Below are 27,900 nucleotides of genomic sequence, written 5' to 3' on the forward strand. Positions count from 1 at the left end.
AATGTCTCTGACTAATGAAGGTACAAAGTATATCAAGTTTTTGAAACAAGCTCTGCTGCTTTACGTGTTTTAAAATTAAGCCGTAAACATACAGCACCTTTCACTTGTATTCATACCTGTTAAACTGTTTCACGTTTTATTTCATATTTATATTTTATTAGGGTGTTATGTTATAGATTAACACATAGTGGTGCATAATGGTACACTGTAAGACAATACATGATTTCAAAGGTTTTTACAGTATGTCTAACAACTTCACACATCTAGTGACAAAATCTTTTGCCCATTGTACTTTGCAAAATATTTCATGTTCAGTCAAACTGGATGGAGAGGGTCTGTGAACATTAATCTTGAAGTGGTGCCACAGATTTTCTGTTGGATTAAGATCTGGACTTTGAGTAGGCCAATCTGTTAGATCTAAACCATTACTTTGTAGCCCAGTCTGTATGTTTAGGGCCATTGACTATGGAGCTAAATTGGGGCCATAGTTTGTTTCTGTAGCTAAAAAACTGAAAAAAAGAGTTGAAGTTCAAAACAATTTTTCAGATTCCAGGTTTTTCTTTTTTTTTCCACTTTTTGATAGTTTTTTCCAGTTTCAGATTTGGAGAGGGGCGGGTCTTCAGACGACAGGGGTGTAGAATCATGACTGACACCTCAACATGGGCTGGACAAAACTTTCCCTGGTGTTGCATTCAGGAACCGTACAAACTAAAAATGGCTTTAGAACATCATTGATATTCTATTTTAATGTGACTGCTTTTGAAAAATAACATGCATCACTGATCTAAGGTGTTTATGTCAACACACGAAACAAATCTTAGTGAAAAGATTCTGATAGTAGTGATGATGGTGCAGCATTTTCAGTCCGTTTTGGACATTTTCCTCTCAAAGTAAAGCGGGAGAACCAGCAAACGGCAGCAGGAGCATCTGACCACACAGCTTATGGCCCCAATTGAGCTCCCTAATGTTCAGATGATAACTGTTACATGTCAAAATTATCTACCACCTTGTACTTTCATGTGAAAGACACACAAAATTACAATAAAATACATAGAATTGTTGGCTGTAACGTGACAAACTGTTTCATTTTGAAACATTTCTTTCAAAACAGACAGCTTTTGCACTTTTCCAAAGAAATTGTTGCGATCCACATTGATTATTACATGAGTCATTCTCTCTCTAATCTCCATTTTCTTTCTCTGAGTCTGAAGATGATTAAAACAGTTGCTGCACATCATACACGAGAAACACATGAGAAAATAACTACTGTTATCATACCTTTGTTTAACAATCTTCAAACAACTTTATAGTAAGGGAAGAGACCACCACATGTGATGAATGAATAACAATCGATAAGCAGTTAAAGAAGTCATGTCATCATTAGCTTTGTTAATAATGAAGAACGTTTAATGGAAACGATGGAAACAGAAGATCATAAGCAGATAAGAAAGGGAGAAAAGAAACTTACTTGTGAGAGAATATTCTGAGAAGTCCAGTGGAATATAGAATAGATGGAGGGGAAAAACATGAGAAAACAATAACACAAAGAGAACAGAAACAATAAAATGAGAAAAATGATCAATGAAAAAGATTAGCTCTGTCCTGCATTATCATTAGCCCTGTGCCATACTCCTAGACCGTCCCGCTGAGCATTCTGTTCACAGAAATGTATGCTTACTCTTCTTCTTCACTTTTTTTAAACACACTATAATGATAACTATTTACTCATTAGGTCACTTCTGACCTTCACAAAATTAGAAAGTACATCTGAATGACTTCCATCTCTCTTTCCAGGAACATGTGTAATTTAAAAAGTAGCTTAAAATCCCGTTTTGAAATGTAATACCAGCAAATATATTCCAACTAGATGAATCCGTCTGACATACGGTGATGTGAAAAAGTATCAACCCCCTTCAGATTTCTTACAGATTTTTGCTGTTTTGTCTCTTTTCAATGTTTCAGATCATCAACCAAAGTATTAATATTAGACAAAGATAACCTGATAAAATTTAAAAAGCAGTTTTCAAATTATTTTATTTAAGTGAGAAAAAGCTATCCAGACCAATCGGACTTTGTGAAAAACATTTAACCCCTACACATATTAACTGGTTCTTCAACCATTTCTACAGGGCCACTTGAAAACCTTTGATTTTCCTGTGTCATACAGAGGTGGACCGGCTGGTGTGTTTGGGATCATTCCCCTGCTGAGCTTGAAGTAGTTAACTGGTGGTCAGACATTCCCTTTCAGGATTTTTTTTTGTAGGGAGCAGAATTTATTGTTTTATCAATTACAGCATCCAGATCCTGAAGCAATAAAGTAGACCCAGATCATCACACTACCACAATCATGTTTGACCATAGGTATAATGTTTCTTCTCTGAAATGCTGTGTTAGTTTTACAACAGACGCAAAAGGATACACTTCTTCCAAAAGTTTAAGTTGTGCCTCAGCAGAATATTGTCAATAAAGATGTTTTTTGGTAAATATAGAACGGGTTTGTGGGTTCTTTTGGGTCAGCGGTGGTTCTTGCCTTGGAACTCTCCTAGAGAGCTTTTTTGCTGAATCATGAACTCTGACCTATGTGAGGCAAGTGAGGTCTGCAGAGCTTTAGATATAGTTCTGGGTTCTTTTGTGAACTCCTGGATAAGTTCTTGATGCGCTCTTGGCATCATTTTTGTAGGCCGGTCAATCTTGAGAATGTTCACCCCTGCTTCATGTTTCTCCATGTGTGGACAAAGGTTCTCACTGTCGTTCTGTGGAGTCCCAAAGTTTTAGAAATGACTTTATAACAATTTCCAGACTGATAGATGTGAATGATTTGGTTTCTGATTTGTTGTTTCTTTATGTCGGAGCATGATGTGCAGGTACTTGAGATCTTTTATCCTACTTTATGTTGTCATAGAGGATCTATTTAATGATTTTTTGAGCCTAACAGTTATCAGGCCTGGGTGATAACTGGACAAAAAATGTAATTATTCACCATTAATTCATGATTTAACAAGGGTGGCATTAGCATTTTGACATAAGGCCAGTTTGCTTTGGATAGCTTTTATCTCTTAATGAATAAAACAATTTTCAAATCTTCTGTTTGTATTTGATCGGGTTATTTTTATATATTAAAATTTATCTGATGATGTTAAACAATAAAGGTGACAAAAAAGCTAAATATGTAGAAATCTGCAAGGGACAAACACTTTTCACAGCACTGTAAATGCAATAAATAAGGTATTAGCTTGAACTTTATTTTATGCTTACAGAGTGGTGGAAAAGTTAAAGAGAAATGAGTGAATTGTCTGCTCAAACACCTGATGAAGCATCTTGATAGCAGTCATGAATCAGGCATAATAAGGAAAATGCTGAAGGGGACTTTTCTACAGGAGCAGTGAGGTGATGAGGCACAGATGGAAGCGTGACACAAAAGCTGCTGCAGAGGAAAACCAAAATCTATTCATGACCCTGTCGTAAAGGTCTGAATGAGAACAGACAAAGATTCAAAACACTATGATGCAATTATAAATCCACAATTGATGAAACTTTGACCCCCTCCCACCCACTTACAGAAGAACCTTTTAGTTCAATGAAAAAATACAGAGTAGCTAAATACTTCTGCAAAGAATAAAGGCTTGTGGTCATCTGCAGAATCTGCACTAGCAAGTAGCTGACCATAATCACAAGTAGATAAAGAGACCAGGGTCTCCCACCTCATCTGTCAGTAAAAGTAAAATCTTTGTAGCAATCTGGAATTCCTCTGCTATGCATTCTGTTACAATTTATTTATCTCCTGTGTGACTCTCAACTACCGCTCTTGTTTAGTGCATACAATGAGCTAGCAGCCATGCATTAGAAACTGCACACGGATGGTCACAAAACCTATAAAGTAAATTTTACAATGATTTTGTCATTAGCTTCAACTTTTCCAATTTAGGGTGGGGCTTTTCAATTCAATTCAATTCAAATTCAAAAATACTTTATTAATCCCAAAGGGAAATTAAATTTTACATTGGTTGATGCTGTCCTGGTTGATAGTTGCAGGGTACGGTATTTTTCCAATTATTTCAGCTTAGGTTCACACAGCTTGCATACAGTTTGACTCTTGTCCAAGTTGTTGTTCCTTTTAGTGCAAAGTGTGCAGCTTCTGTCTGTTGTTAGCTTTATTTGTCCAGCTGTTGCACTAATCTGATTCAAACTTCTATTCCTGGTATTCCTTAAAATTAGGTTATAAATTAACATTAAGATAACTGAATTTTGACTTTAGCTCAGTAAATCACAACAGTCAATGTCCACATCTCATTGCATTGAAAAACAGATTTTATTCCCCACCCCTCAAAGTCTCAGTATTTGTCGAAGTAATGCATCAGACGAAGCTGTGATATGCTAACATATTAACTTTTTGTGTTTAAAGGTTTACTTTCTTTTATCTCTTCTCCTGCTGTCATTCCTGCTAAGTAGCAGTATTATTTTCTCATCAATGTCGAGTTGTGTTTAGTAGAGGTACTGCAGTCTGTGTAATTCACAGGTGCAACCTGTTGCTACAGGTGCATCTCAATAGTTGATTTGTGTTAGTCTTAATTGAATAAGTGACTCATATTACACAAAGTGATATATTCCAAGCATTTGTTTCTGTTAAGTTTGATGATACTGGCCTTTTCTATCTCTCGTACTCGACATCTTCCGCTTCATCCGGGACCGGGTCGTGGGGGCAGCAGATTCAGCAGAGACACCCAGACGTCCCTCTCCCCAGACACCTCCTCCAGCTCCTCCGGGGGGAGCCCAAGGCGTTCCCAGGCCAGCCAAGAGACATAGTCCCTCCTGCGTGTCCTGGGCCATCCCCTGGGCCTCCTCCCGGTGGGACGTGTCTCTGGAACACATCCCGAGGAAGGCATCTGGTATAGATGCCCGAGCCACCTCAACTGGCTCCTCTCGATGTGAAGGAGCAGCGGCTCTACTCCGAGCTCCTCCCGGATGGCCGAGCTCCTCACCCTATCTCTAAGGAAGTGCCCTGCCACCTTACGAAGGAAGCTCATTTCAGACGCTTGTATCCTGGATCTCGTTCTTTCAGTCATGACCCCACCTTAACTTGGTGGAGGGGTTTGAGTGCTTATTCTACCTCTTCATTTCATAATGCGATTCTATGAAAAAAACACAAAAAACTGTTGTGCCCTGCATCTTTAAACTAAGAAGATAACTTTGTTGCTTTTATCAAATCTCAGAAACTCAAAAACAAGCCACTGGTTTGTAAAAAACAAAAGCCAGAACAACATGATCCTACCAACCACTGTTTGAGTGAGCCAGACCACAGCAATGAGCAATGAATGTCGATCCGAATCGAACAGAAATTTACCCCCTCGGTTCTTTGTGCACGTATGGGTGCATTTAGTGCAGAGAAAAAGATTTAGATCAATAAAAGCCTCCTTACTACTGCTGGTGAGCAGTTTTGTCAGCCCAGAAAAGTTTATCTCATTCCCATTTGCTTTCTATTACACATTACTGTCAAAAAGCACAGAAGGCCTAAAAATCCGTTTGGGCCACTGCACATTAGAACTCTATGTCTATCTATTGATAAAACAGAGGTGTTGGTATTCGGTCCCATGGCCTGCAGAGACCCCGTTGTTCTGATTCTCCATTCTTCAGGCCTCCACTGCATCTATGACGCCACAAACTTCTGGGTGGTTTTAATAATAATAATAATCATGTTGATCATTGCACATGTACATTATGACGAAATTTGTCCTCTGCATTTAACCCAGCCTTTATAGGGAGCAGTGGGCTGCCATTGTACGGCGCCCGGGGAGCATTCTGGGGCTAAAGGGTCTTGCTCAGGGACCCAGAGTGGCAATCTGTGGGATACGAACCCGGCCCCTTGTGTTCCCTCCGGAACGCCAACGTTTAGATTCTGCCTTTCCAAACGTTTTACTGATATTAGTAAAACTATCTAATGTCAGATCAGAAACTCTGATGCTCAAACTTTCATTCGTGCTTTTGTTTTATGTCATCTTCATTACTGTAATTCTCTGTTTGCTGCTCTGCCTCAAAAAGCCATTCAACATCTCTAGTTAGCACAGAACACAACAGCTAGAATCCTCACCAGAACCCACGTACATGAACATGTTACTCCAACTCTTGCCTCTCTGCACTGGTTGTTCAGAGTTGATTTTAAGATTTTATTATTTGTTTTTAAATCAATGAATGGTTTTGCCACATCTTATACTTCAGATGTACTTTCTTCTTACACCCCTGTGACCTCTTAGATCATCTGACCAGTTATTGCTGTCTGTACCCAGAGCAGGACTGAAGACAGAAGGTTCTCTGCATTTGGTGGTCTGGACTCCTTTTTTACGGAATGCTACTTAACATTAAACAATGTCTTCCTTTAAATCTCTTTTAAAAACTCATTTCTATCGGTTGGATTCTAGCTGATCAGTCTATACATGCTTTATTTATTATATGCTTCATTGATTTTAATAATTTATTGTAACAGCATAGTGGTAATTGTTCTGAAAGGTGCTATACAAATACATTTATTATTATAATAATTATGATTATTACTGTGGTCACTTTAAAAGAATTACAGTACTGATGCTCTATTTTAATAAAATCACCAATTTATATACGCAAGATGTTTGCTGAGAAAACTTGAACTCACAAATAAAAACCAACATGTAAAGATGTGTAAAAAACCTTAAATAAATTGGTCTTTTTTTGGCAGCATTAGCATTAACTCACACTGCAAAATTAAGAAAAATCTATTCTAAGAAAAATATGCATTGTTTACTAAATCTGTAGTACAACAAGCCCTATGTATTAAATGTAACAAAGGCATTTTTAAATTTTAAACTTTTTTGCAGCCCTACTTTAAATCACTTCCAGTTTTCCTGACAAATAAACATGGTGTGACACATAGGCCCTTTTTTTTAACTGCTCTTGAAAATGGGAAAGATGAAGTAACATACCAAACATATAAGGAAGCATATGACAACAAGAAAACAGATGTTCACCTGAAGTTGCCCACATCTACAATCAGAGCAATAATTAATAGGGTTAAAATAACTGGAACAAGACTTAATTTAGCCACAATGCACGGTGAAGATTATTAAAGAAGTGCTTTCTGTTAGAGAACTGCAGGATGCTGTGTTATACAACTGGAAAAAACTATTTATTTAAAGGCTTTTACACATCTTCACCAGGGTTGGCAATATATGCGAAGAATGCTGCGCATGCACTGTATGATGATCTATAAGAGAATGCTGGGAGGGGAAAAAATGGTGTATGTCTAACAGCCTGACTGCATGTTGCAAACACAGCAGACAACCAGATTCTGCCTTGCTGGACTCCTGTGCATTTAAAGGCATTTGTGTGCAATGCTTTTTACATATTTAAACCTGTTATTATCAGTTACGAGTATACCTCAAGATAATGGCATTAACTTTCCTTGTGCTTGTCTTTATTGTATTGGTCCAAATTGTTAATATATTAATCCTGTTCAATTCAATTCTTAAGATGTGTTCGCCCTCTACCAAATTAAGTTGTTCAGTTCACTCTTTCCTGAATTGACTTTGTGTTTCTCCCACTAAACCCTCAGGATTGTGAAAGTATCACGTGAAACCCAGTACCCTGAAATATTTCTGCTGTATTTTATCTCAGAAGCTGAGCGTATAGGAAATGTAGAGTGAAGGAGAGGATGGGGATGATACAGGCTGCTTCCAGAGGACAAACTGAGATTTATGCATGTGTAAATGTATGCCCCCCTTTTAATAATCTTCCTCCTTCTCAGATGCCTTTGCTCCTTTTCATCAAAAACACATGAAAAAACAGTTCAAAGACTCCTGAAATACCTCAGCTCCTTATCATGCATCACTATCACCATCACAACATCTAAACTCTCCTCAGGAGGACTTGACCTGTGGCTGCGATATTAAAAATTCATGCTGTCAGTGATCTATAAATACAGAGCCGGCATCTCCCTCCAGTGAAAGAAAAGTCTAAATCACCTCAGCTGCGGGCTAAGATGCAAAAGCATCATACACGGTTCATACATTTATGAGGACAGAAACACACAATAGTGCACATATTATGTTCTGCAGAGTTAACTCTATGAAGCAGCTGAATTATGAAGTGATTTCTGTTATTGTCTGGCCTAGATGGGAGAAGGACTACAGTGGGTTTGGCGTGAGAAAAGAAGAGTGAAGCATCCGGGCTCTGCTGGACGCGAGCAGGCGGTGGAGTGAGCTGCATTAGGTTCAAAACTGCAGGGTCAGGGCGGCACTTGTTGAGAGCAGCGACTTGAGAGGTGAGGGAGGCACTTACGGACTGGCTCCGTCTTGAAAGTGCTGGCACGGCTGCTCTCGCCTTCGCCTTTCCCGTTGATGGCGGACATCTTGACCTCATAGGTTGTCTCTGGTTTCAGGCCAACGATGGTAATCCTGGTCATGTCTGTTGGACAGATGCTGAGGTTATCACACTAGATAATACTTCTAAGAAGAGAAATCAGTGAAGAATAATATGATTAATGCTTATTACATGCTAATGTGAGTTAGATGAGAAGATCACAATGGATAAAAAAGGTCAGATTTTATTTATCACGATTTTATTGGTTTAATGTATTATTTTGTATAAATAGCCAGAGTCAACTTGCTCAATTTAAATAGTTTTACTTCATCTTTTTGTGTCGACCTGGAATATAAAGTTGCTTATCTTTAGCCTGGTTACTAAATCCAGCAGGACAAAAAAACCTCACCTGGAAGATAAAGGGTGCACAAATGTTTCCTTAGAAACCTTCATTTCCAGTAAAACCATTAGATGATTCATCATATTTTGTTTCAGCAGCAAAAGCTGCTTAGCCTCTACAACTATGACATTCACTTCCGTGGTCTGTACTGATTCTCTTTCTTGGAGTGCCGCAGTAAATTTAAGGCAAGGCAAGTTTATTTATATATCACATTTCAGTAGGAAGACAATTCACAGGGCTGTACATGAAAAAAGAAAATGAGATGTAATAGGAAAAGTCCATTACAGTGGCATGAAGGTAATCAAATAATAAACAAACACAAATAACTAAAAAGAATAAAATGAATAATTAAAATGCTAAGATGGTAATTTACATGAATCAATCCCAAAATAGTAATGTGACGATAATTATGTTTGCAAAAATTATGTTATATTAACAGCTTTTTTACCAAAAAGTGCACTGTACTTTTGAATGCAAGATGTATTTAGTGGTAACTGCGGCTCAATACAAAACATTTGTGTATCTATTAATACCTGAATCTAAACACCTGTGGGTCTGAGTGTGAGCGCGCTTGTGTATACATGGTTTCTCCATAAAAATATGCAGTAGTGAGTGTGAGGAGCCACAGACCCGCCGCCTGGACCTGGGACAGATATGGAGGAGATCCAAGCCACAGACATCCAAAGGCCCCCCAGAGCACAAGAACCCCAGGAGAACCACCGCCGGGACTACCACTACCCCCCCCCCCCCAGCTAGGAGCAGGGGAGAATGCCAGGGGAACCACCCAGCACCCACAGTGCAGAAGCCCCAGGGAGCAGCAGCAACGAGCCCACAGGCCCTGTCGGCAGTCGTCTACGCCCAAGCAGATCCAGCCATGGACCCAGAGACCCGAGACCACGGGACATATCATTTCCCAAGCAGAGGTCCGACCGGGTCCAGGGGTCTACCAGGAGTGAGCCAGCATACACCAAAGCACCCAGCCCAAGACACAGAGAACCACAAGTACACCGGTGGGCAGAGATACCAACCACTGGCAGGTAGTGTGGCGGGGAGGGAATAGGGCCCACATTCGATGGGGGCCTAAACTGATCCACGAGAGGGAGCAGCCCAAGACCCAACCTGACACAAAAAACAGGCACACACAATCACACATTCCCACCCTCATGCGTACATATAAAAACACTCACTCCCACACAACCAACGTAAAGACAAACAACAATGGATGTCGTACACTTACTCACACTCCCCATACATACTCTATAATCCCAGGTCCAGGTGCTGATACCCAATAGGGACAACCAGCCCCCGTATCCAGGAGGTGGTCCCCTTCCCTCCGGGGGTGGAGACAGGCAGACCGCCCCAGCACCAGAACCTGGTCTGGACAAGCCCAAGCTTTCCGCCCCGACCCCAGTCCCCAAACACCCCATCCTCATCTGGGGAGGGGGCCATGTACAAAAGAAGGGTCTACATGGTCCAAACAAGCCCACCAACCAGAACCGTCAAAGAATAAAAAGCTGCCACAGAATAAAATGAACATACGTTTTCCTGTCTTGCCACAGACTCTCGATTGCATTTGACTAGGTCATTCTAGCATGTATCTGCTTTGATTTAAACCATTACCTTGTAGCTCTGGCTGTATGTGTAGGGTTGTTATCCTGCTGGAAGGTTAAACAGTCACCCCATTCTCATGTCTTTTCCAGCTTCTGACAGGTTTTCTGACAGGTGTCCTGGATTTAGCTCCATTCATTTTCCTCTCAACACCAGCTGAAGAAAAACAGCCCCACAACATGATGCTGCCACCACCGTTCAACATAAGGATGTTGTGTTCAGGGTGAAAGTATATTGCGCGTAGGCCAAAATGTTCCATTTTAGTCTCATATGACCAGAGCGTCTTCTTCAAAATGTTTACCGTTCCCCCTACATTTCTTGTGGCAAACTGCAAACAATACTTTTCTTTCAGCAACGGCTGTCTTCTTGCCACTTTGCCATTAAGACCAGATCTCTGGAGTATACAACTATGGTTGTCCTGTCAACAGATTCTTCCACCCGAGTTGTGGATCTTTGCAGCTCCTCCAGAGTTACCATGGCCCTCTTGGCAGTTTATCTGATTAACGCTCTCCTTGTCCAACCTGTCAGTTTAGCTTGTCTTTTGATATCTTGGTAGGTCTGCGGCTGGTCCATCCTCTCTCCATGATCAGATGATGGATTGCTCAGTGAGATGTTTAAAGTTTGGGATATTGTTTTAGAACCTAACCCTGCTTTAAACCTCTCTACAACGTTGTCCCTGACCTGTTTGCTGTGTTTGTTGGTCTTCATGATGCTGTTTGTTCTCTGATGTTCTCTAACGAACCTCTGAGGCTAGAAACAGCACAGCTGCATTCATACTGACATTAAATTGGCACGCCACACTAAAACTAGACATCGATGTCCATCCATACAACTATGACTAGTTGAAGTTGAACAGGTATGAATAGTTTTGCAATGCAGTATATAATGGAATATTCCCAGACATTTAATCTGTAGGAAAGCTGCACTAAATTAGAAACATTTTACCCAGGAGAACAGTCCTCATTGTTAGTGAAAAGGTAAAAAGTGAGAGCAGGAAGAAAGCAGACCAAAGGGCTAAAAAATAATTATTGGGGGAGCATTGTGGGTTCTCAATACAGATTTAATTGTAGGGAAATTGATTAAATCAAAGATCTATTGAAACTCAAGTGCCATCGGGTGTAGAACAAAAGGAAAGCAATCAATAGTGGCTGTGAGTGCAAGTTTCATAGATCAGGTAAAGTAATTTTGCATTAGGATTCAGGCAGGTTCTACACACACAACATGCATGCGTTTATTTACTCGTGTTATAAAAAAACACTTGGCTGACACACCACTCTGTAATACAAAGTAGAGTAATTTCATTGCCGAGAGCTTATTTCTGCTAAAAACCCCACCAGTGCAACATCTCTCCATTACTGTGACACCATGTCTTAGATTAACATTTCAATCGAAGGGAGCTTCAGAGGGAACTATTTACATACAGGGGTTGGACAGTGAAACTGAAACACCTGTCATTTTAGTGTGGGAGGTTTCATGGCTAAATTGGACTAGCCTGGTAGCCAGTCTTCATTGATTGCACATTGCACCAGTAAGAGCAGAGTGTGAAGGTTCAATTAGCAGGGTAAGAGCACAGTTTTGCTCAAAATATTGAAATGCACACAACATTATGGGTGACATACCAGAGTTCAAAAGAGACAAATTGTTGGTGCACATCTTGCTGGCGCATCTGTGACCAAGACAGCAAGTCTTTGTGATGTATCAAGAGCCACGGTATCCAGGGTAATGTCAGCATACCACCAAGAAGGACGAACCACATCCAACAGGATTAACTGTGGACGCAAGAGGAAGCTGTCTGAAAGGGATGTTCGGGTGCTAACCCGGATTGTATCCAAAAAACATAAAACCACGGCTCCCCAAATCACGGCAGAATTAAATGTGCACCTCAACTCTCCTGTTTCCACCAGAACTGTCCGTCAGGAGCTCCACAGGGTCAATATACACGGCCGGGCTGCTATAGCCAAACCTTTGGTCACTCATGCCAATGCCAAACGTTGGTTTCAATGGTGCAAGGAGCAAAATCTTGGGCTGTGGACAATGTGAAACATGTATTGTTCTCTGATGAGTCCACCTTTACTGTTTTCCCCACATCCGAGAGAGTTACGGTGTGGAGAAGCCCCAAAGAAGCGTACCACCCAGATTGTTGCATGCCCTGAGTGAAGCATGGGGGTGGATCAGTGATGGTTTGGGCTGCCATATCATGGCATTCCCTTAAAAGGAGGCCCTACACCATATTAATAAATTATTGTGGTCTAAAACCAGGTGTTTCAGTTTCATTGTCCAACCCTTGTACAACTAGAAAGCATTAGTCCAGATGGATTCAGAGTTGGGCTTTTAGTGCTGTAGTAAAATTGATGTCAGTGCTGAAACAGTTAATGTCTTGATGAAATTTCTGAGCCGCCTGCAGTAATTTGGTTCCTGCTGCTTCCGGAAAAGTTTATCTCTACAGAGCCTCGCAGTTGTTACAATCTTAGCTCTCCTCAGCTCCTGTTACCCTCTTTGCTGCTCCAAAGCATCCTTACTGCAGAATGAAGAAGTCTGTACTACACCAACAAAAGCAAAAACAGCTCTTTGTGTTATTGTTACTTACCGTCTTTTTAATTCTGGGGGCTTGAAAAATTAGAACGAATAATTTTGCACTGGTGTCAGGTTAGAATAAACACTGCGCTCTAGGATCTCTAACAAGGATTTTGCAGATGCATCACAAAGACTTTACGCAAATATTAATGGGAAGAACAGAATGTGAATATCACAGCTTTAAAATTCTGCTAAAAGATGACATCAATAATGTGGGGTCATTCCTTTTTGGTCGGACAGTCCAACTAGGCTGCGCAGTTCGACATGCCCAGCACAACAGACGTCGCAGTTCTGACGTCACCCAAGGATAATAAAACCTGCGGTAACCAAACTTTCGTTGCCATTTCCAGCGTGTCTCACAGGACAACGCAACGGAGGCATGTACATGGAGCGACAGAAACTCGCCGGCAAGTAACTTTTCCTCCACACGGCCATTCCCGGAAGAGCTTGAAAGGTGGAATTCTGTTTGATACAAAAAGGTCAGAAGATTCATAAAACCGATCAAAGACTCCGCCAAGACTTCGGCGCAGGTGAAAAAGCCACAGAGGTGTTTCCAAGGAGACTAGTTTTCCTCCTTGTGTTGTTCAGTCGACTAGAAGGGTTCCTTATATTTTCCCCGTTCAGGATGGAGGAGAAGCTGACCGCTTTGAGTGATCACGGACACATGATGCTCCAGCCCCCAACCCCCTTTGTTTTTCCTTCAGACCTACAACCCATCCTTAAGCTGGTGAAGTGCAGAAATCAAAGTTAAAGTAATTTAGTTCTTTTTATATTAAATTGGATAGGTGTATTTAGAGGTCTGGGCAGGGTGAGGCATAGTTAAGGTGATTTAGAATCACCAGTAGTTAATCCAAGATATTAACTTGTTGCATGCAATACTGATTGAAATGTTTTATGCTGAGCTGTTTTGATTTGCTGTGCAATTGTTGCTGAATGGTGGAGCGCGGATGCAATCAGCAAGGTGCGTGTTCATGTTTTTGTTCGGCTGATCCCACATTAGCCAGGAGTTAGAAGTCGGAGTTTTAAAAGTTTTCCATTCAAAGCAGCCTGAGCCTAAGCCTCGTGGCCTGACCACTCCTTTGTCCCAGTTTTATTACTGGAGTTTTTCCACCGAGTTCCTGCCTCAGAGTTTTATGATCCTCTGTTCGAGATTTGGGGCAATCAGCTAGTGGCTAAAGGGGTGTGGCCCCACATTTCTACCATAAATATTCATTAATCAATAATCATAATTTTTACAATAAATACTTTCTCTAATTCAGATAATGGATCTTTACTTAAATGCAACAACAGTTCTGTGCCAAGGCTTTCAGTTCATTTAGAGTTTTATTTTATTAGTGTACATGCACAAAGTGAAACTGTATGATTACACTGTGGTGGGTGAGCACCACAGTGCACTGCTTTTAAACATGCAATGGCAGCTCCAATTCACAATGCTGTGAGACAAACAATAGGCTTTTATTGGCGCACAGCCATTTGATAATACTTTATCAGCCACACTTTGCTTCCTTTCTTCTCTGGCATATTGCTGCTCCAACTACTTCAAGTTTGCTCCGTCTGATTCAGAAAGTAACAAGGCTCGGAAAATGTCTTTTCGACGTGTGTGCTTTGAAAGCACTTGAATTTCTCTGAGGTGGAGAAGCTGAGATGTTTTGGTAGCATTTACTGTTCATCCATGTGTTCTGCTTTGCGAACATATCTGCACGACAGGTGGCTCTTGGGCCTTGCGTTGACAGCTGAGCCTGTCAGCCGCTGACTGATCCATCCCATGTGGTAGGCAAGACCAAAACCATCCAGATTTGTGAGTGCTACAAGCCATCAGTGGGACAGGGACATTATCTGGGGACTGTCAGTGTCTGAACTCGCTGTCATTCAGACTAGACTGTGCACTACCTCTTGTCCTGACGTCAGCTACTGTCATGTCTGGATTACCTCCTGTTACTACACGGGTGTAGTTAAAAACTGGGTTGCTCATCCCATTACTGCTATAAAATAAAAATGTTACAACAGTGTAATAATTTGGCCGAAAAAATACATGTAAATACCAGCTTACAGTGGCTGCTTGTAGTAAGATGTTAACAAATGCCAAATTACTTGTTAGTGAATATGTAAATATTATGTAATGTTGAAATTCATTACTTGGTGTTGTTATATTTCGCCAATATTAAGACACAAAACTTGCCAGGTTCAACAATAGCTAACCAATTAATCAACAAATTTTACACTTTACTAATGCAGCTGAATTGGACTTTTTTGTGCATCCTCATTAATTTTAAGGCATAAACAAAGCTGAAATGTCTGTGCATGGTTACTACATGTTAAATGTTGAGATTACATGATATTAACAAATATTTGCATGTTCATTACCCAGCTATTACCCCATTGTAACCATCTTAATACTGAGTGGTGTCAGGCAGTGGCACCAAAACTATATAAAATGTTAATGCAGCACACACTCGAAAGAATTTCCATTTATAAAGTTGTAACACAGTTGTTCACTCCAGAGAGAACATTTGGAAATGTTGCAAATTTTGGTGAAAGAGTTGGACAAACTAAACAAGGATTTTTGGGAAGTCACTTTGAGGAAGTTTTAATGTGTGATGAATCACACAAGAGGGTTGAACATGACTCAGCTGATCACCTGGGGCCTGTTAACGAACTGCGCTCGATTAGAGTGAAGTTTAAAGTGTCGTTAATGAGGAAATGTAGGAAAGTGTTGACTTTATTGTTTAACTCAACACTGAATCTCATGGAGCACAAATCTAGGTCAGTGCAGCAGTTTACATACTGCTCCTCTGTCGTATCAAACACAGTGAGAAATTAATGAATATTCTATTCTATATTCTGTCTGAGTTCTCCATGTGTGTCATTTGAAGTCTGAGATATTTTCCAGGAAAATATGAAAAGCTCACCTTCTTCAGCTTTGTACTCCTCACTTGACCATTCCTTCCCAGGCAAACGCCATTCCACTCTGTACTTTAAAATCGGCACTCCACCTAATGAGTTAGGTTCCTCAAACTCCACCACCGCTGTGCTTGAGAAAGGCTGCACTTCTTCGATTTTAGGGGATGATGGCACCTCTGTAACAGCAGGCACAGAAACGGAAGAAAAAAGATGACTTTCTATTGGATTAATTTTAAAAACAAATAGTTTTTGCCAGCCTGGAAGTAATGTTTTAGTTTATTAAATGACAGCAGTTCTCTGTGGCATCTACAGGGGAGAAAATCAGTTTTAACGCTTTAATTCATGAGGCTTTTCTGTAAAAGGTGAAGATTTTCTAACATCTAAATACTGAAAGTAGCAACAGTCTGATAAAATGAGTTAAGAAATTTCAATTTAATAACAATGCACCTTCATCGTATAAATTGCAAACAATATCTCGTTCATTTGACAGAAATATAAGCTGTCCTTACTGATCATTTCTCTTTCTAAAGCTTTATAACCGGTTAAATAAGCTGGGCTCACATTTAGGTTTTTTGTTTTTTGTTTGCAGATCAACATCACCAAGTCAAAGCAACCATTTGAATTAGGAAAAGCTATGTCACACTGGGAATATACCTCCATTTGGTAAATGTTCCAAGACATTTGAAATGAGGACCTCTTGTAAAAACAAGGTTGCATGTTTGTCTCATTGAACCTTTCCTGAGCTTGTAGCTGCAGCTAAACTGTATTTAATGCCACCGTGGAACCACAAACACTCTGGTCACCAAATGGCACTGGAGCCGTTAGACATGGCTAAATGAGTTTCCAGCGACAGTTTTAGATCACGCCTGTGATGCACTTTGAACATGATTAAAGGACCTGCTGATGTGGTCTCAGAAACAACCCTCCACAGAGACTAACTTTAGTCATGGCTGCAGTAACTCTGCTTTATTCTCTTCAAGGAAGATGCTCATAATCCTCAGGTGGATGTTGGGTTTATCTATTAACCTTTGTTTAATCTTATCTTAATGTTATCATTATAAAATTAATTAATTAGTAATCTATGACTTCTTCATTTCCTGCGTTACCCATAAGTGGTAATTTTTCTTCACACTTGGAAAAGACAGGAGAACCTGATGTGTGTTGATCCTTATAAGTGAAGAAAAACAACTACAAAAACACAGCTGTTGGCCTAAACAGAGTAGTAATTTAAACATTTAAAACAACAAAGTGTGACAAACAAGGCTGGATGAGGACCAAAGATTATCTTTCCACCACACACAGGGAGCAAAAATGTCCATAGCTCACTGTTAGGACACTGCAGTGGAGAATGGCTGATGGGGTCCTTAAGTGTTCACAAAAAACATTTTATGCCATCTAAATCCCAACTCGATGTTTGAGAGGTATGCCATTTTCATCATACCATAATAAATGTAAACATATAGAGTTTGCTTAATGCTACTTGAAATGAAAGACAGATTTTTTCAACAACAAACACTCTAGGTAGTATTGGTGTAAGACAAGGATTAATATGTGGAAAAGCTCCTCGTTCCCACTGTGAAGCATGGTAAAGGATCTATTATGCTGTGGGCCCATTTGTCTCCCAAGGACCCTGAGAACCTTGTTCAGAGCTCTTGGCATCATGAACTCTTTGGAATACCAGGGCATTTTAAATAGAAACCTGATGGCCTCTGCCAGAAAACTGTAAATAGTTTATTACTGGATCTTTCAGCGGATTAATGATACCAAATATATGTTAAATCAACTCAGAAATGGTTTACCAGGCACAACCTTCTTCCATGAGCATCTCTGTCCACAGACCTAAACCATTTAGACCATTTAGAAAACCTGGAAAAAATGGAGCATAGTTATGGATTCAGGAACCTGGACCATTAAGAATGATGGTGCAGAGATGGTGCAACCTTGTGAAATGCTACAGCTGAGTACCAAGAGCTGTCCCATTGGGAAAAGGGGGCTGATCAAAGTATTAAAAGCTGGGTGGCCAATAATTGTGGCTTATGTGAATTTGGAGGTTGGATTTTCTGCGTAACATTAAGCTGCTGCAATAAAAAAAATAAAAATTAATTATGGAGAGCCCCACCTGTCTGCTAATGTACTGTAGCCCTTACTGTAGGCCTTCTCTACAGCAGAGAAGACATTTGGTTTTTCTGTTTTAAAAAATAATCACCTAACTGACAAACAAAGATTTATGTAGGAAGGCCTCTTTTTAACCAGCAGTGCTTTTCTTTATAGTTTAATATTCATACAGCTCAATAACTGTTACGAACAACTGTCACATTCAGTGCAACAATTACTGTAATCTCTAGGGGTCACTAGAGAGGCTTTGGGGTTTTTAATCTTGTTTAAGCTCAGTCTCTACATTAGCCACTTTAGCAGCTTTAAATGATGAAAAGGCAAAAGTTTAAATGAATCAATTAAACAAACTATAGCTGCACATTATGAGCACATGGACGGAAACCCTACATTCTGAAGTGCTCAAATTTTGTAAACTTTAGAATATTAAAAATTTCAATTGTCAAATTAAAATGACCTGAATGTGCATGTTATATTTTATCATTATTTATTTTGTGTATTGCATAATTTTGACATATAGAAAGCAAGGAAGGCCAACCGTTAGAGGAAGCATATTCAGTCATACTAATGAAGTTTCACAGTAAAGCAGAGAAATTACCTCAAAGAGCCCACAGGATATAACACAATGGCACCAAGGGGGTCACCACAATTAATTCGGCCACACACCATTTAGAGATCCTGAGCGACCTAACGTTTGCAAGGGGTCCAAAGCAATTTGCATGCAGAATGAAGCTAGGACTGACCAAATTCACAGCAGGGTAAAAAGAAAAGACTTTAAAAGCAGACCCGCTGTGATTTCTGTGTTTTTCTCACCGTCTCCTGTTTAGGCTGACCTGCAGAACATCACAAGGTTTTCTGCAACTTTATTTTCTGTTCACACCTTTCTGTAACAAACATAATGCTTCCTTGTATTTGCAGAAAGGCAAAGCACAGACAGATCTCAGCTATGACCCTTTTAATCATCTCATGTAATTAGCTCCCGTTGATTCCACAGGAGTGATAATTTATAATATATTTACTACAGCCGAACAGTGGTTAAAATGGACCATAAATTTAAGTCATTCTTTATTAATATTCTAGAATTTTATTGATGCCCTAACTTGTTTAGCTTGTTCAGAATGTCTCATGTAGCAGATTCTAACACCCCTTCTTTGGTGAAATGGTGTACTCTTGCTTTTAGATTTAAGCTTTCTGCTTTTATTGCATTGATTCATCGTTAGTTGAGATTAAAATGCACAGGAAGGGTTTTTACCCCCCTATTCCTACTTTCAGCAAACCAACCTGCTTGAATTAGAAGGAATTCCTTGGATTCTGTGCCTATCACATTAGTTGCTGTGCAGTTGTAGCTCCCAAAGTCATTTTGGGACTCGGGTGTAATCTAAGGGACAGAAAAACAAAAAAGCTGAAAACAGAAATTGCACAAGGTGGAGAAAAAATAGGGTTATTACATTTTAATAGGTCAGAATATTATTAGCAGCGTAATTTCTTTATTTAAGATTACATGTAATCTTAAATAAATAGAACCATTCCACACATGGTAATTCATTTTATATATTATCGTGTGTATAAAGTGTATATTTGTATAACTTTTGATGGCTAATAAAAAAACTGAAACATTCAGTTTCTCTGAAAAGTTTTATATTAAATAATGGAAATAAAAATGAATTTTAATACAGAAATGTTATTTTATGATCATATAATGACCTACACAATCATGGGGAAGATTGCTGACTTGACAGTTGTTCAGACAATCACGGACATCCTGAGTCTAGGCTCAAAAGATCATCGCTAAGGAACCTGGCTTTTCACAGAGAATAATATTTGAAGGTTTATTGGAAGGAAAAAGAAACATTTACATATGTACTTTCTTGTAAAACGAAAGGTTTACCTATTGAAATGTACGTTACAGTATATGCACTGACTACTGGGCTGGGACTCCTTTTCATGAATTTCTGTATCAATGGAGCACGCCATGGAGGCAACCAGCCTGTGACGTGTAAAAAAAAAAAAGCACGTATGAGATGCTGTAGCATTTCCTGGAAGATGACTGCAATGAGTTTGGACCTCACAGAACATATTGGACCAACACTGGCAAATGACATGGCTGCCCAAATTAAGACTGACTGTGGAAATCTCACTGTGGACCTAAAGCAACTCAGATGCTGTGCGTCTAGGGTCGTCATCCAAATTCTGGGACTTGTCAAGTCTACAGCCTTTTTCATGATTGAGTAATGCTTAACACAAAATAACATCTCTGAATTAAAAGTCCTTTTTTGCTTGTCTTTCTTTGCTTTTGTATATCAGTATAGCAAAGAAACATGAAGATGGTTGGTGCATCACCTCCAGATGGCTGATGGTTGGGGTATTGAAGATCTTTATGTTGGTTGAGTTACCACTTGGCAGCTCAGTACCATCTCTGAACCAAATCACTGAAGCTCTGGGGTTGGAAGTCACCTCACAAGAAATATTGACTGGGTTTCCTTCCCATGTGTATGCTGCCACAACACCCATGATCTTTGGAGCATCTAATGGAACAGAAAGGAAAGATAGAATACATAAGACATCTGAAAATATTTCTAAACATGAGATGAACCACATTTATGCTGCACTGTTTAACTTCATGTGGGATGCCATCCATTTGCCTTTTTGCAACATCTCTAACCTTTTAATCCAAGGAGCTCCTGTTCTGGTGGCTGTTAAATTTCCAATTTAAAGCAATATCCCAAACATTAGTAGCCTACTGAAAACTAATGACCACACTCTCAGCAACTATTATGTTCCGAATTGTCTGCCACAGGGTAAGAATCAATAAAGATGATTCACAATCTGATTTTCAAGCAATAGCTCATGGAGTTTTAATGCGCATGTATACTAGGAAGTCATAGTGTTTGAGTCCCAACAAAAGTGCTGCTTGACATTAAAAATCCAACAAGTCAAGATGTTCCTGAGCAACCATGAGTTTAAAATTCAATATGGTTGCCACGGGTTTAAAACCGGGTTTAAAATACTATGGGTCAAAGGCCATGCCCATGCAGGGCAAACATTTGGAAGCAATTTTAAAGCTTAGTTTACAATTAATTTCTGAAAAATCATTGAGTTTTATGGATTTTGGGGATGGCTGGTGGTGCAATTAGCAAAGCCCAGCGCAACATGCAGCTGGAACACAGTGAAATACATCTACGTCATTTTAGATTTAAAACACATGCTTTGTTTCTTTAAGATGTGCTGTTCTGCTTTGCTAGTGTTAGCTTGTACATAAGCAGGAACAAGTGAGTATTAGGTTTCAGCTGTTTAAAAAAAAACAATCCTGCCCAGTTTTACAAGAAAAAACAAGACTACAAGTCTTAGGAGATCCCATGATGTCTGACACAACAGTTCATGGGGGATTTCATATGGCATTGAGACTGAGAATAAAAAATAATAATATGGAAAGTATAGAATTAAGAGACATTTTCTTGGTACACTGTATGTCATTGTGTTTTAAGATCTGGGATTATTATGAAAACATATTCTCATGTAGCCTTATAACACATAGAGGAAGGAGAGAAATATTTTCAGTCACACAAGTTTTTTTCAGTTTCACAAGCCTAAGTAAATTCAACCTTAAGCAGGAAAAGTTTAGTCTGATCTAATGTCAGAAACTGAGGAAAAAAAGCTTGTTTGTTTTGGTGTTTTTATATAGGGTATGTAAATATCTGGTTTCAGTCATACTATACTCATCCAGCATCATATGTAATACATTTTAGCATGTTTGCTTTAGCTCTACTTGATAAAAAATGGCAATGTGTGAAAGACTAGTTTGTTATAATAAAGTTGCTGCCACAAAACATTTTTTTAAGACGTTCATGCTAAACAAACTTGCATGGCAAACAAAATGAAGAATAAAGTATTTTAACATGTTGCTTCTGTACCAGTCCCTCAGCAGCAAACCTCAGTAAACTAAGCCCAGCAATGCTGTGTTGCAGATAGACAGCTCCAGACTTGGATTACATCTTCATTGTGTGGAGTGGAGACAGAGGGCACGGAGTGATAGCTGTGCTCAAAACAAAGCACCTTTTCTTATCGATAATTGCTTGGCAACACTGATTCAGCTGCCTGATTATTTTGCTGATTACTCTGGCTAACTGCAAGCCCTCAAACAACTCAATCAATTGTGTATTTTGATAGCATCTCTGAACTTTGAAGCACAATAGGATCAGGGATTATTAGTCCAATTAAATAGTCATTGTCTCTTTTCACTTGTTTTAGGAATAGATTAGATTTAAAGACTCTTAAATGTTGCTAATTCTCTTGACCAACCAGATTAAGACAGCTGGATTTTTAAATAACCCAAGAATGAAGGACATTCTGGTAATTCATTAATATATTTAATTATCTGAGATCAAGTTACATCAAGTCCGAGGAGGGAAACTCATACATCCTGCTTTCCTAGTTTCAGTCTCCAGCTCATTTTGGGGAATTCTAGGGTGTGTCAAAAAGGCAGTAAAGATAAATGTGCTTCCAGGGGTCACCTCCCAGCTTTATGGGCCCAGGAGATGTCCAGTAGGCATCCTTATCAAATCCCCGGACCACATCAGTTGACTCATTTTAATGAGGAGGAGCATTGGCTCTACTTCAAGCAACCTTTGAGATCTTAACCATGATATACAAGAGACTCATTTCAGCTCCTTCTATCATGAATCCAATCATGATCAGTATTTTATACTTGAACATGAAGGTCCGAACATAGACAGGCCAATAAATCAAGAGCTTTATCGCAGATGAGGCCTCAATCTTCCCATCTCCATCTCCAATCTTCTATCAATCATGAACTAGACACCAGGATACTTGAACTCTTCAGCTTGAGACAGAAGAGTCCTGCTGGAGTCCAACCTGTTCTGAAAACAATCTCGACTTTGTGCCGAAGATAGGGACACACCTCTTGGTTTGGTTACACAAGGAATGGAAAGTTTTTAAAAGCATCCATGGAACCAAATTCTCCTGCAGCATTCTCCACAAAATCCCTCAGGGAACACGGTTATAAGCCTTTTCCAGATCCACAAAACACATGTGGACAGGAGAAATAAACTACCATGACCCCCTCAGTAGGTTCACGACGGTAAAGATCCGGTCCATTTTTCTACTTCATGGATGAACGCTATAGTACAGTGCCGCCTCTGAAACCAAGGTTTGATGATTGGATCCTCCTGTCAAACACCCATGAGCATCTCAGGAGGCCTGAGAAAAGTGGTCCCTCAGTGGCTGGATAGCTGTTAACCATGGTAGACCCACAATGTCCAGAGCCTTCAACATCTTTGGATGAATCTTCTGGTAATCCTGCCCTATAAAATTATGCACGACCAAAACCCGCCCTGTTCAAATTTACCATACAAGTCATCTACAGCACTCACAGTGATGTTTTACATGTGTCAAAAGAAAAAGGACTTTTGCTAAAAAGCAGCTGCTCAAAAAGCCTGAAAAAGGCACAGAGTCCCTAAAGAGAGGTTAGAAAGTGGGTCTTTGTTTTCATTGGTAACAAATCACAGTGGTACCACTGACCCCAGCCTAGCTGCTGGACCATTTATCTTGATGAAACAAGGTGAGCAGTTCCCATTTCGTTTGATGGGTCTGGGAAAGTGTTTTCTGTCCTGTTTTAAGTCCCTTTTTGTATCTAGATTTGTGATTTTATTTCAGATCTACAGAATTAACTAAACCAGTATTATCTAAATGCAGCCATCAGATATATATACAGTTTAAACATTTTGGACACAAAATACATTACACCAGGTGTAGAGCATGTAATTAAACAGTTAACCAGCTAAATTCAATGCTGCTATAAAAAGTAAAGCAGACTGGATTTATTTAAGATCTTTTTTCCCAACCGGTTTTGTTTCGAGCAGACTGAGAGAAAATGTTCAGCTACCTAAACCATCACATGAATTGAGTCCTAACTTATTATTTTTATTTCTAAACGATTCAAGTGTTTATTTGGCCATTGAAGTGCAGAGAGAGAGAGAGTTATAGGGCTTACAGCGAACTTCAAGGAACACCTCCTGGGTGACTTCACCGATGGAGTTGCTGGCAGTGCACAGATAACGACCAGCATAAGTGAACTGGACGTTCTTCAGGGTGAGGGAGGATACCCGTGCATGGCTTCGCACCACGACGTTCCTATCGAGGCTCTACAAGGAAAAAGATGAGAAAATGAATCTCACATAAAAACAGGTCACTTCAGTAGAAACAAGATACCATCAACAAGATGAGGGCAAAAGATGACTCCTTGGTTAACTAGTTGACTTAGTCGTGCAAAAACACAACAACCAGCTGAGTAAATGTAGTTGAGGCAACTGACATTTGTTTGAAGTTACTGATATTAGTTGCATTAATTATTATGTTATTGTAACTTGAACAACAAAGCAGACTTTAACATTATGCTAGCTTTTCCTCTCACTGTAGTTTTAGCAGAGGTTTAAAATTACAGGTATAAAAAGCTCACACCACAGATTGCACCATGTCATTTATTGAACAAAGGACAAACTGAAACTTGACTGAATTTTGGATTAAAATGGATTTAAAGATTGTGGTTCAGATGGTTCAAATACACACACTGAAATTGACATAAACAACATAATTTGATAAGCTCTTGTAAGGCATTCTTCCGAAGAGGACGTTCCTTATGTTCAATATGGAGCTATCTATCTGCACCCATGAGTGTCTCTAAGTAAATTATTCCTACCTCAATAAGTGTGAAAAGCCCTGACCAGTAAACTCTTCAAGTTGATTAGCACCCCTACTTATTTAGAGGCCTTTTTGCAGGTTTACAATCCGTATACTTACAGCTGCAGGAGAACAAAAGAAAGTTAGCCTGTTAAATCCTGTTATTTTCAATAGAGGATCCCATTTATTGGATCGGCTGCCTTTCCGCTCTCTGTGACTCCAAAGTGCCACTGCGGACTCAGAGCTTCTGCACAGGTGTGCAGATAACAAACAAGTTCACTCAAAATACTCCACGGGTTTTTGTGATAAAGCTATGCACCTGGCCTCAACCTTAATCTTGCTGTACATTACGATGGTACAGCCTCTCTTTGCTCTCTCCATGCCAGCTGCAGGAAATATAAACATGTTGAGATTCATTGTCATAGACTTTCAGAAAGCCATGACATTCTGCAGCAAAACTTACAGGAGCCAGTAGGAATCAAACATACAATAGGGCCATATAAAATGAAAAAAAATGGTACGGCTGTACAAAAAGCTAAGCGCCTGTAAATACAGCAACAGCTTTTCTTTCCACACGCCAGCAGGGGACATACATCTTCCTTCCAGCTTCCACAATGTTCCATTTATAATTCAAGCACGCTCCGTGCTTGAGTCGTTACATTTTATATTTATTTACCCATTTGTTTCAGAATTAGAATTACAGCATGACTGGCTATTTTTGCAGAGAATTGTGATGCACATGTGGTAGATATATTTTGCGGTTCACAAAAAGATCTAAAGGAGTGTCCTGAAAGATTTTAAAAAGGGCAGCATTAATCTTGTGTCATTGTACAACGCTGGCTATTTGAATGCAAACAGAGAAAGGTTAATGGAGAATAATACATTAATGTGACTCTCGTAACAGAAGTGAATGGGCAAACTGTTAAAAATAATTCATTTATAAGCTCCAACAAAAAACACATTAATCTCTCAGCTTTGATTCGACATCAAATTGATTTCAGTGGCAGACTTGAAACAGTAGGGACAGCAGTGATGTTTCATGCTGCTTTCACTAGTGACCAGTTTATTGTTTCAAGAGGCAGAATTGACACAATAAAACATTATAAAAACAACTGCATGAACAAATTTCATATTTATACAACAGCACTTAAAAAAAGGAAAATAAAGAGTTTGTTTCTAAGATGCAAAAATCTAAAAACAAAATGGATCTACACCTGAGACCGGATCATTTAATTCGGAGTTTGACTGCAGATGTTGCTTTTATTGCTCATTTATGGTTTTATTTCATTTATTTTTTGGACCTGTACAGCACATTGGTCACTCTGGGTGTAAAGTGCTATATACATAAAGCTTGATTGATTCATAATTTCATACATTGTATAAAAAGCAACATTTTTGACCTTTTTTACTCACGGCATTATCATTATTGTTTTTTAATTTCTTCCATTTATTTTATTTTATTAATAATTTTTGTTTTTATCACTGTCTTCAAATTCAGAAGTTTATATACACTGCCATAATATATTGAAGTTGCCTTTAAACTGCATGTTAAACCTTTAAGGTATCTTTCCACAAGCTTCTTGCTGTAGTTTCCCAGAATTTGGGCCCAATTCCTCCTGATAAGACTGGTGTAATTGGGTCAGGTTTGTAGGCCACCTTCCTCACACACACCTGCCCACAAATCAACTATGAGGACTGAGATTAGGACTTTGTGATGGGTCACTGCCCATGTGGAAGACCTATTTGTTTCCAAGCTTTAACTTTCTGTTTACTGTCTGAAGATGTTGCCTCAATATTTCCATGTTTGTTTTCCTCATGATGTCATCTATTTTGTGAAGGTCACCAGTACCTCAACCAGCAAAAAAAACCCATAACATGCTGCTGCCACCCCTGTACTTCACAGATGGGATAGTGTTCTCACGCTTGCAAGCTTCCTGCATTTACCTCCAAATATAACGATGGTCATAATTACAGGCATTAAAAGTTTGGTTTCATCAGACCACAGGACATGTCTCCTTCCTGAAAGGTATGATGGATGGCACATTCACATGCTGTTTATATTATCATAAAACAGTCTGAGCAGATGAACATGGCACCTTCATGCATTTGGAAATTGAAAATCTCAAAATTATTTGCTCCCTTTTTTTCTGGGATTTTTGCAAATAGAAATAATTTCAAACATCCTAAAAGGAAAGGTTTATACTGATTTAATGTCAGACAATTACAAACTGTTATGTGGTTTGTTTCAAACATGAAAATGTCTGCTTTCAATTGTAGCATATAGCTTTTGTGCAAAGATTAGTCCATTTTCTACACCAGTATCCAAAGAATTATTAAGGGTATCATATTTATCCATGCTGCTGAGTTAGTCGTACTGTGAGCGACTGCCTGAAAACCACTCAGGTCATACAGGCAGTCAAAACCCCCTTTATACATATACAGCTTCACTTCGCACAAAACAATTAATGATTATTTTGAGTTTAAACATTGCAAAAAAAATGTTAACTCACTAAAACATCATGACTATTTACAGGGGGCGGCTGTGGCTCAGGTGATAGAGGTTCATCCTGTTGCCGGTTCGAACTCCCGCTATGTCCATATCAGTTGTTGTGTCCTTGGGCAAGACACTTCACCCGACTTGTCTGTTGATGGTGGTCAGAGGGTTCGGTGGCACATGTGCATGGCAGCCTCACTACTGTCAGTCTGCCCTAGGGCAGCTGTGGCTACATTGTACCTCACCACTGTCAGTGTGTAAATGGGAGGATGGGTGATTGTCGTGTGAAGTGCTTTGGGTTCTCTGGGGACTTGATAAAGTACTACACAAGTTCAGGCCATTTGCCATTTTACATCGTAGATTCTCACCAAAGGCAACAAAACATTTTTATTTTTTATATTTTAGATGGACCTTTTGCAGTGATTACTGCTTTGCTCTCTTGGCATTCTCTCCATGAGCTTCACGAGGTGGTAACCTAAAATGGTTTTCCAAAGAGTCTTGAAATAACTTTCCAGAGGTTCATTGAGAGACGGCCAAAGGTTGAGATTTCAGAGAACCTACGTACAATGTAAATAGTAATGAAAATAAAGAAAACCATTAATTGAGAAAGGAAAAACAATGTAATTCCTTACCCTTGGGACTGTACTTCTAATAAAGGTTTAATTGAATCACATGTTTTAAAAATGGACCTTAACTACCACAGCTTACACTACAACGTAATCAGTTATGTTTTTACATAGATTCATCTCTAAATCCCTTAACAGTACTGAAGTTTGAAAGACACATCTAT

General features: G+C 39.4%; 1 protein-coding gene across 21 annotated transcripts in view; it reads right to left on the reverse strand.

Moving 5' to 3' along the window:
• ncam1a (neural cell adhesion molecule 1a) overlaps positions 1 to 27,900 on the reverse strand; it is a 365,229-nt gene that overhangs the window by 50,633 nt on the left and 286,696 nt on the right. For 14 of the 21 annotated variants that reach the window (XM_047379205.1, XM_047379204.1, XM_047379207.1 and 11 more), the window contains 5 exons: positions 23,931 to 24,081; positions 20,261 to 20,445; positions 19,202 to 19,298; positions 15,817 to 15,984; positions 8,305 to 8,430 (listed from right to left, as the gene is read on the reverse strand). In XM_047379205.1, coding sequence (XP_047235161.1) covers positions 8,305 to 8,430; positions 15,817 to 15,984; positions 19,202 to 19,298; positions 20,261 to 20,445; positions 23,931 to 24,081 — 727 coding nt within the window. Of the gene's footprint in view, positions 1 to 1,468; positions 1,484 to 8,304; positions 8,431 to 15,816; positions 15,985 to 19,201; positions 19,299 to 20,260; positions 20,446 to 23,930; positions 24,082 to 27,900 lie in introns of all 21 variants that reach the window. The other 7 variants (XM_047379209.1, XM_047379203.1, XM_047379202.1 and 4 more) reach the window with 1 other exon arrangement.

This window comes from Girardinichthys multiradiatus, chromosome 11 (genome assembly GCF_021462225.1).
Source record: "Girardinichthys multiradiatus isolate DD_20200921_A chromosome 11, DD_fGirMul_XY1, whole genome shotgun sequence".
Taxonomy (NCBI): Eukaryota; Metazoa; Chordata; class Actinopteri; order Cyprinodontiformes; family Goodeidae; genus Girardinichthys; species Girardinichthys multiradiatus.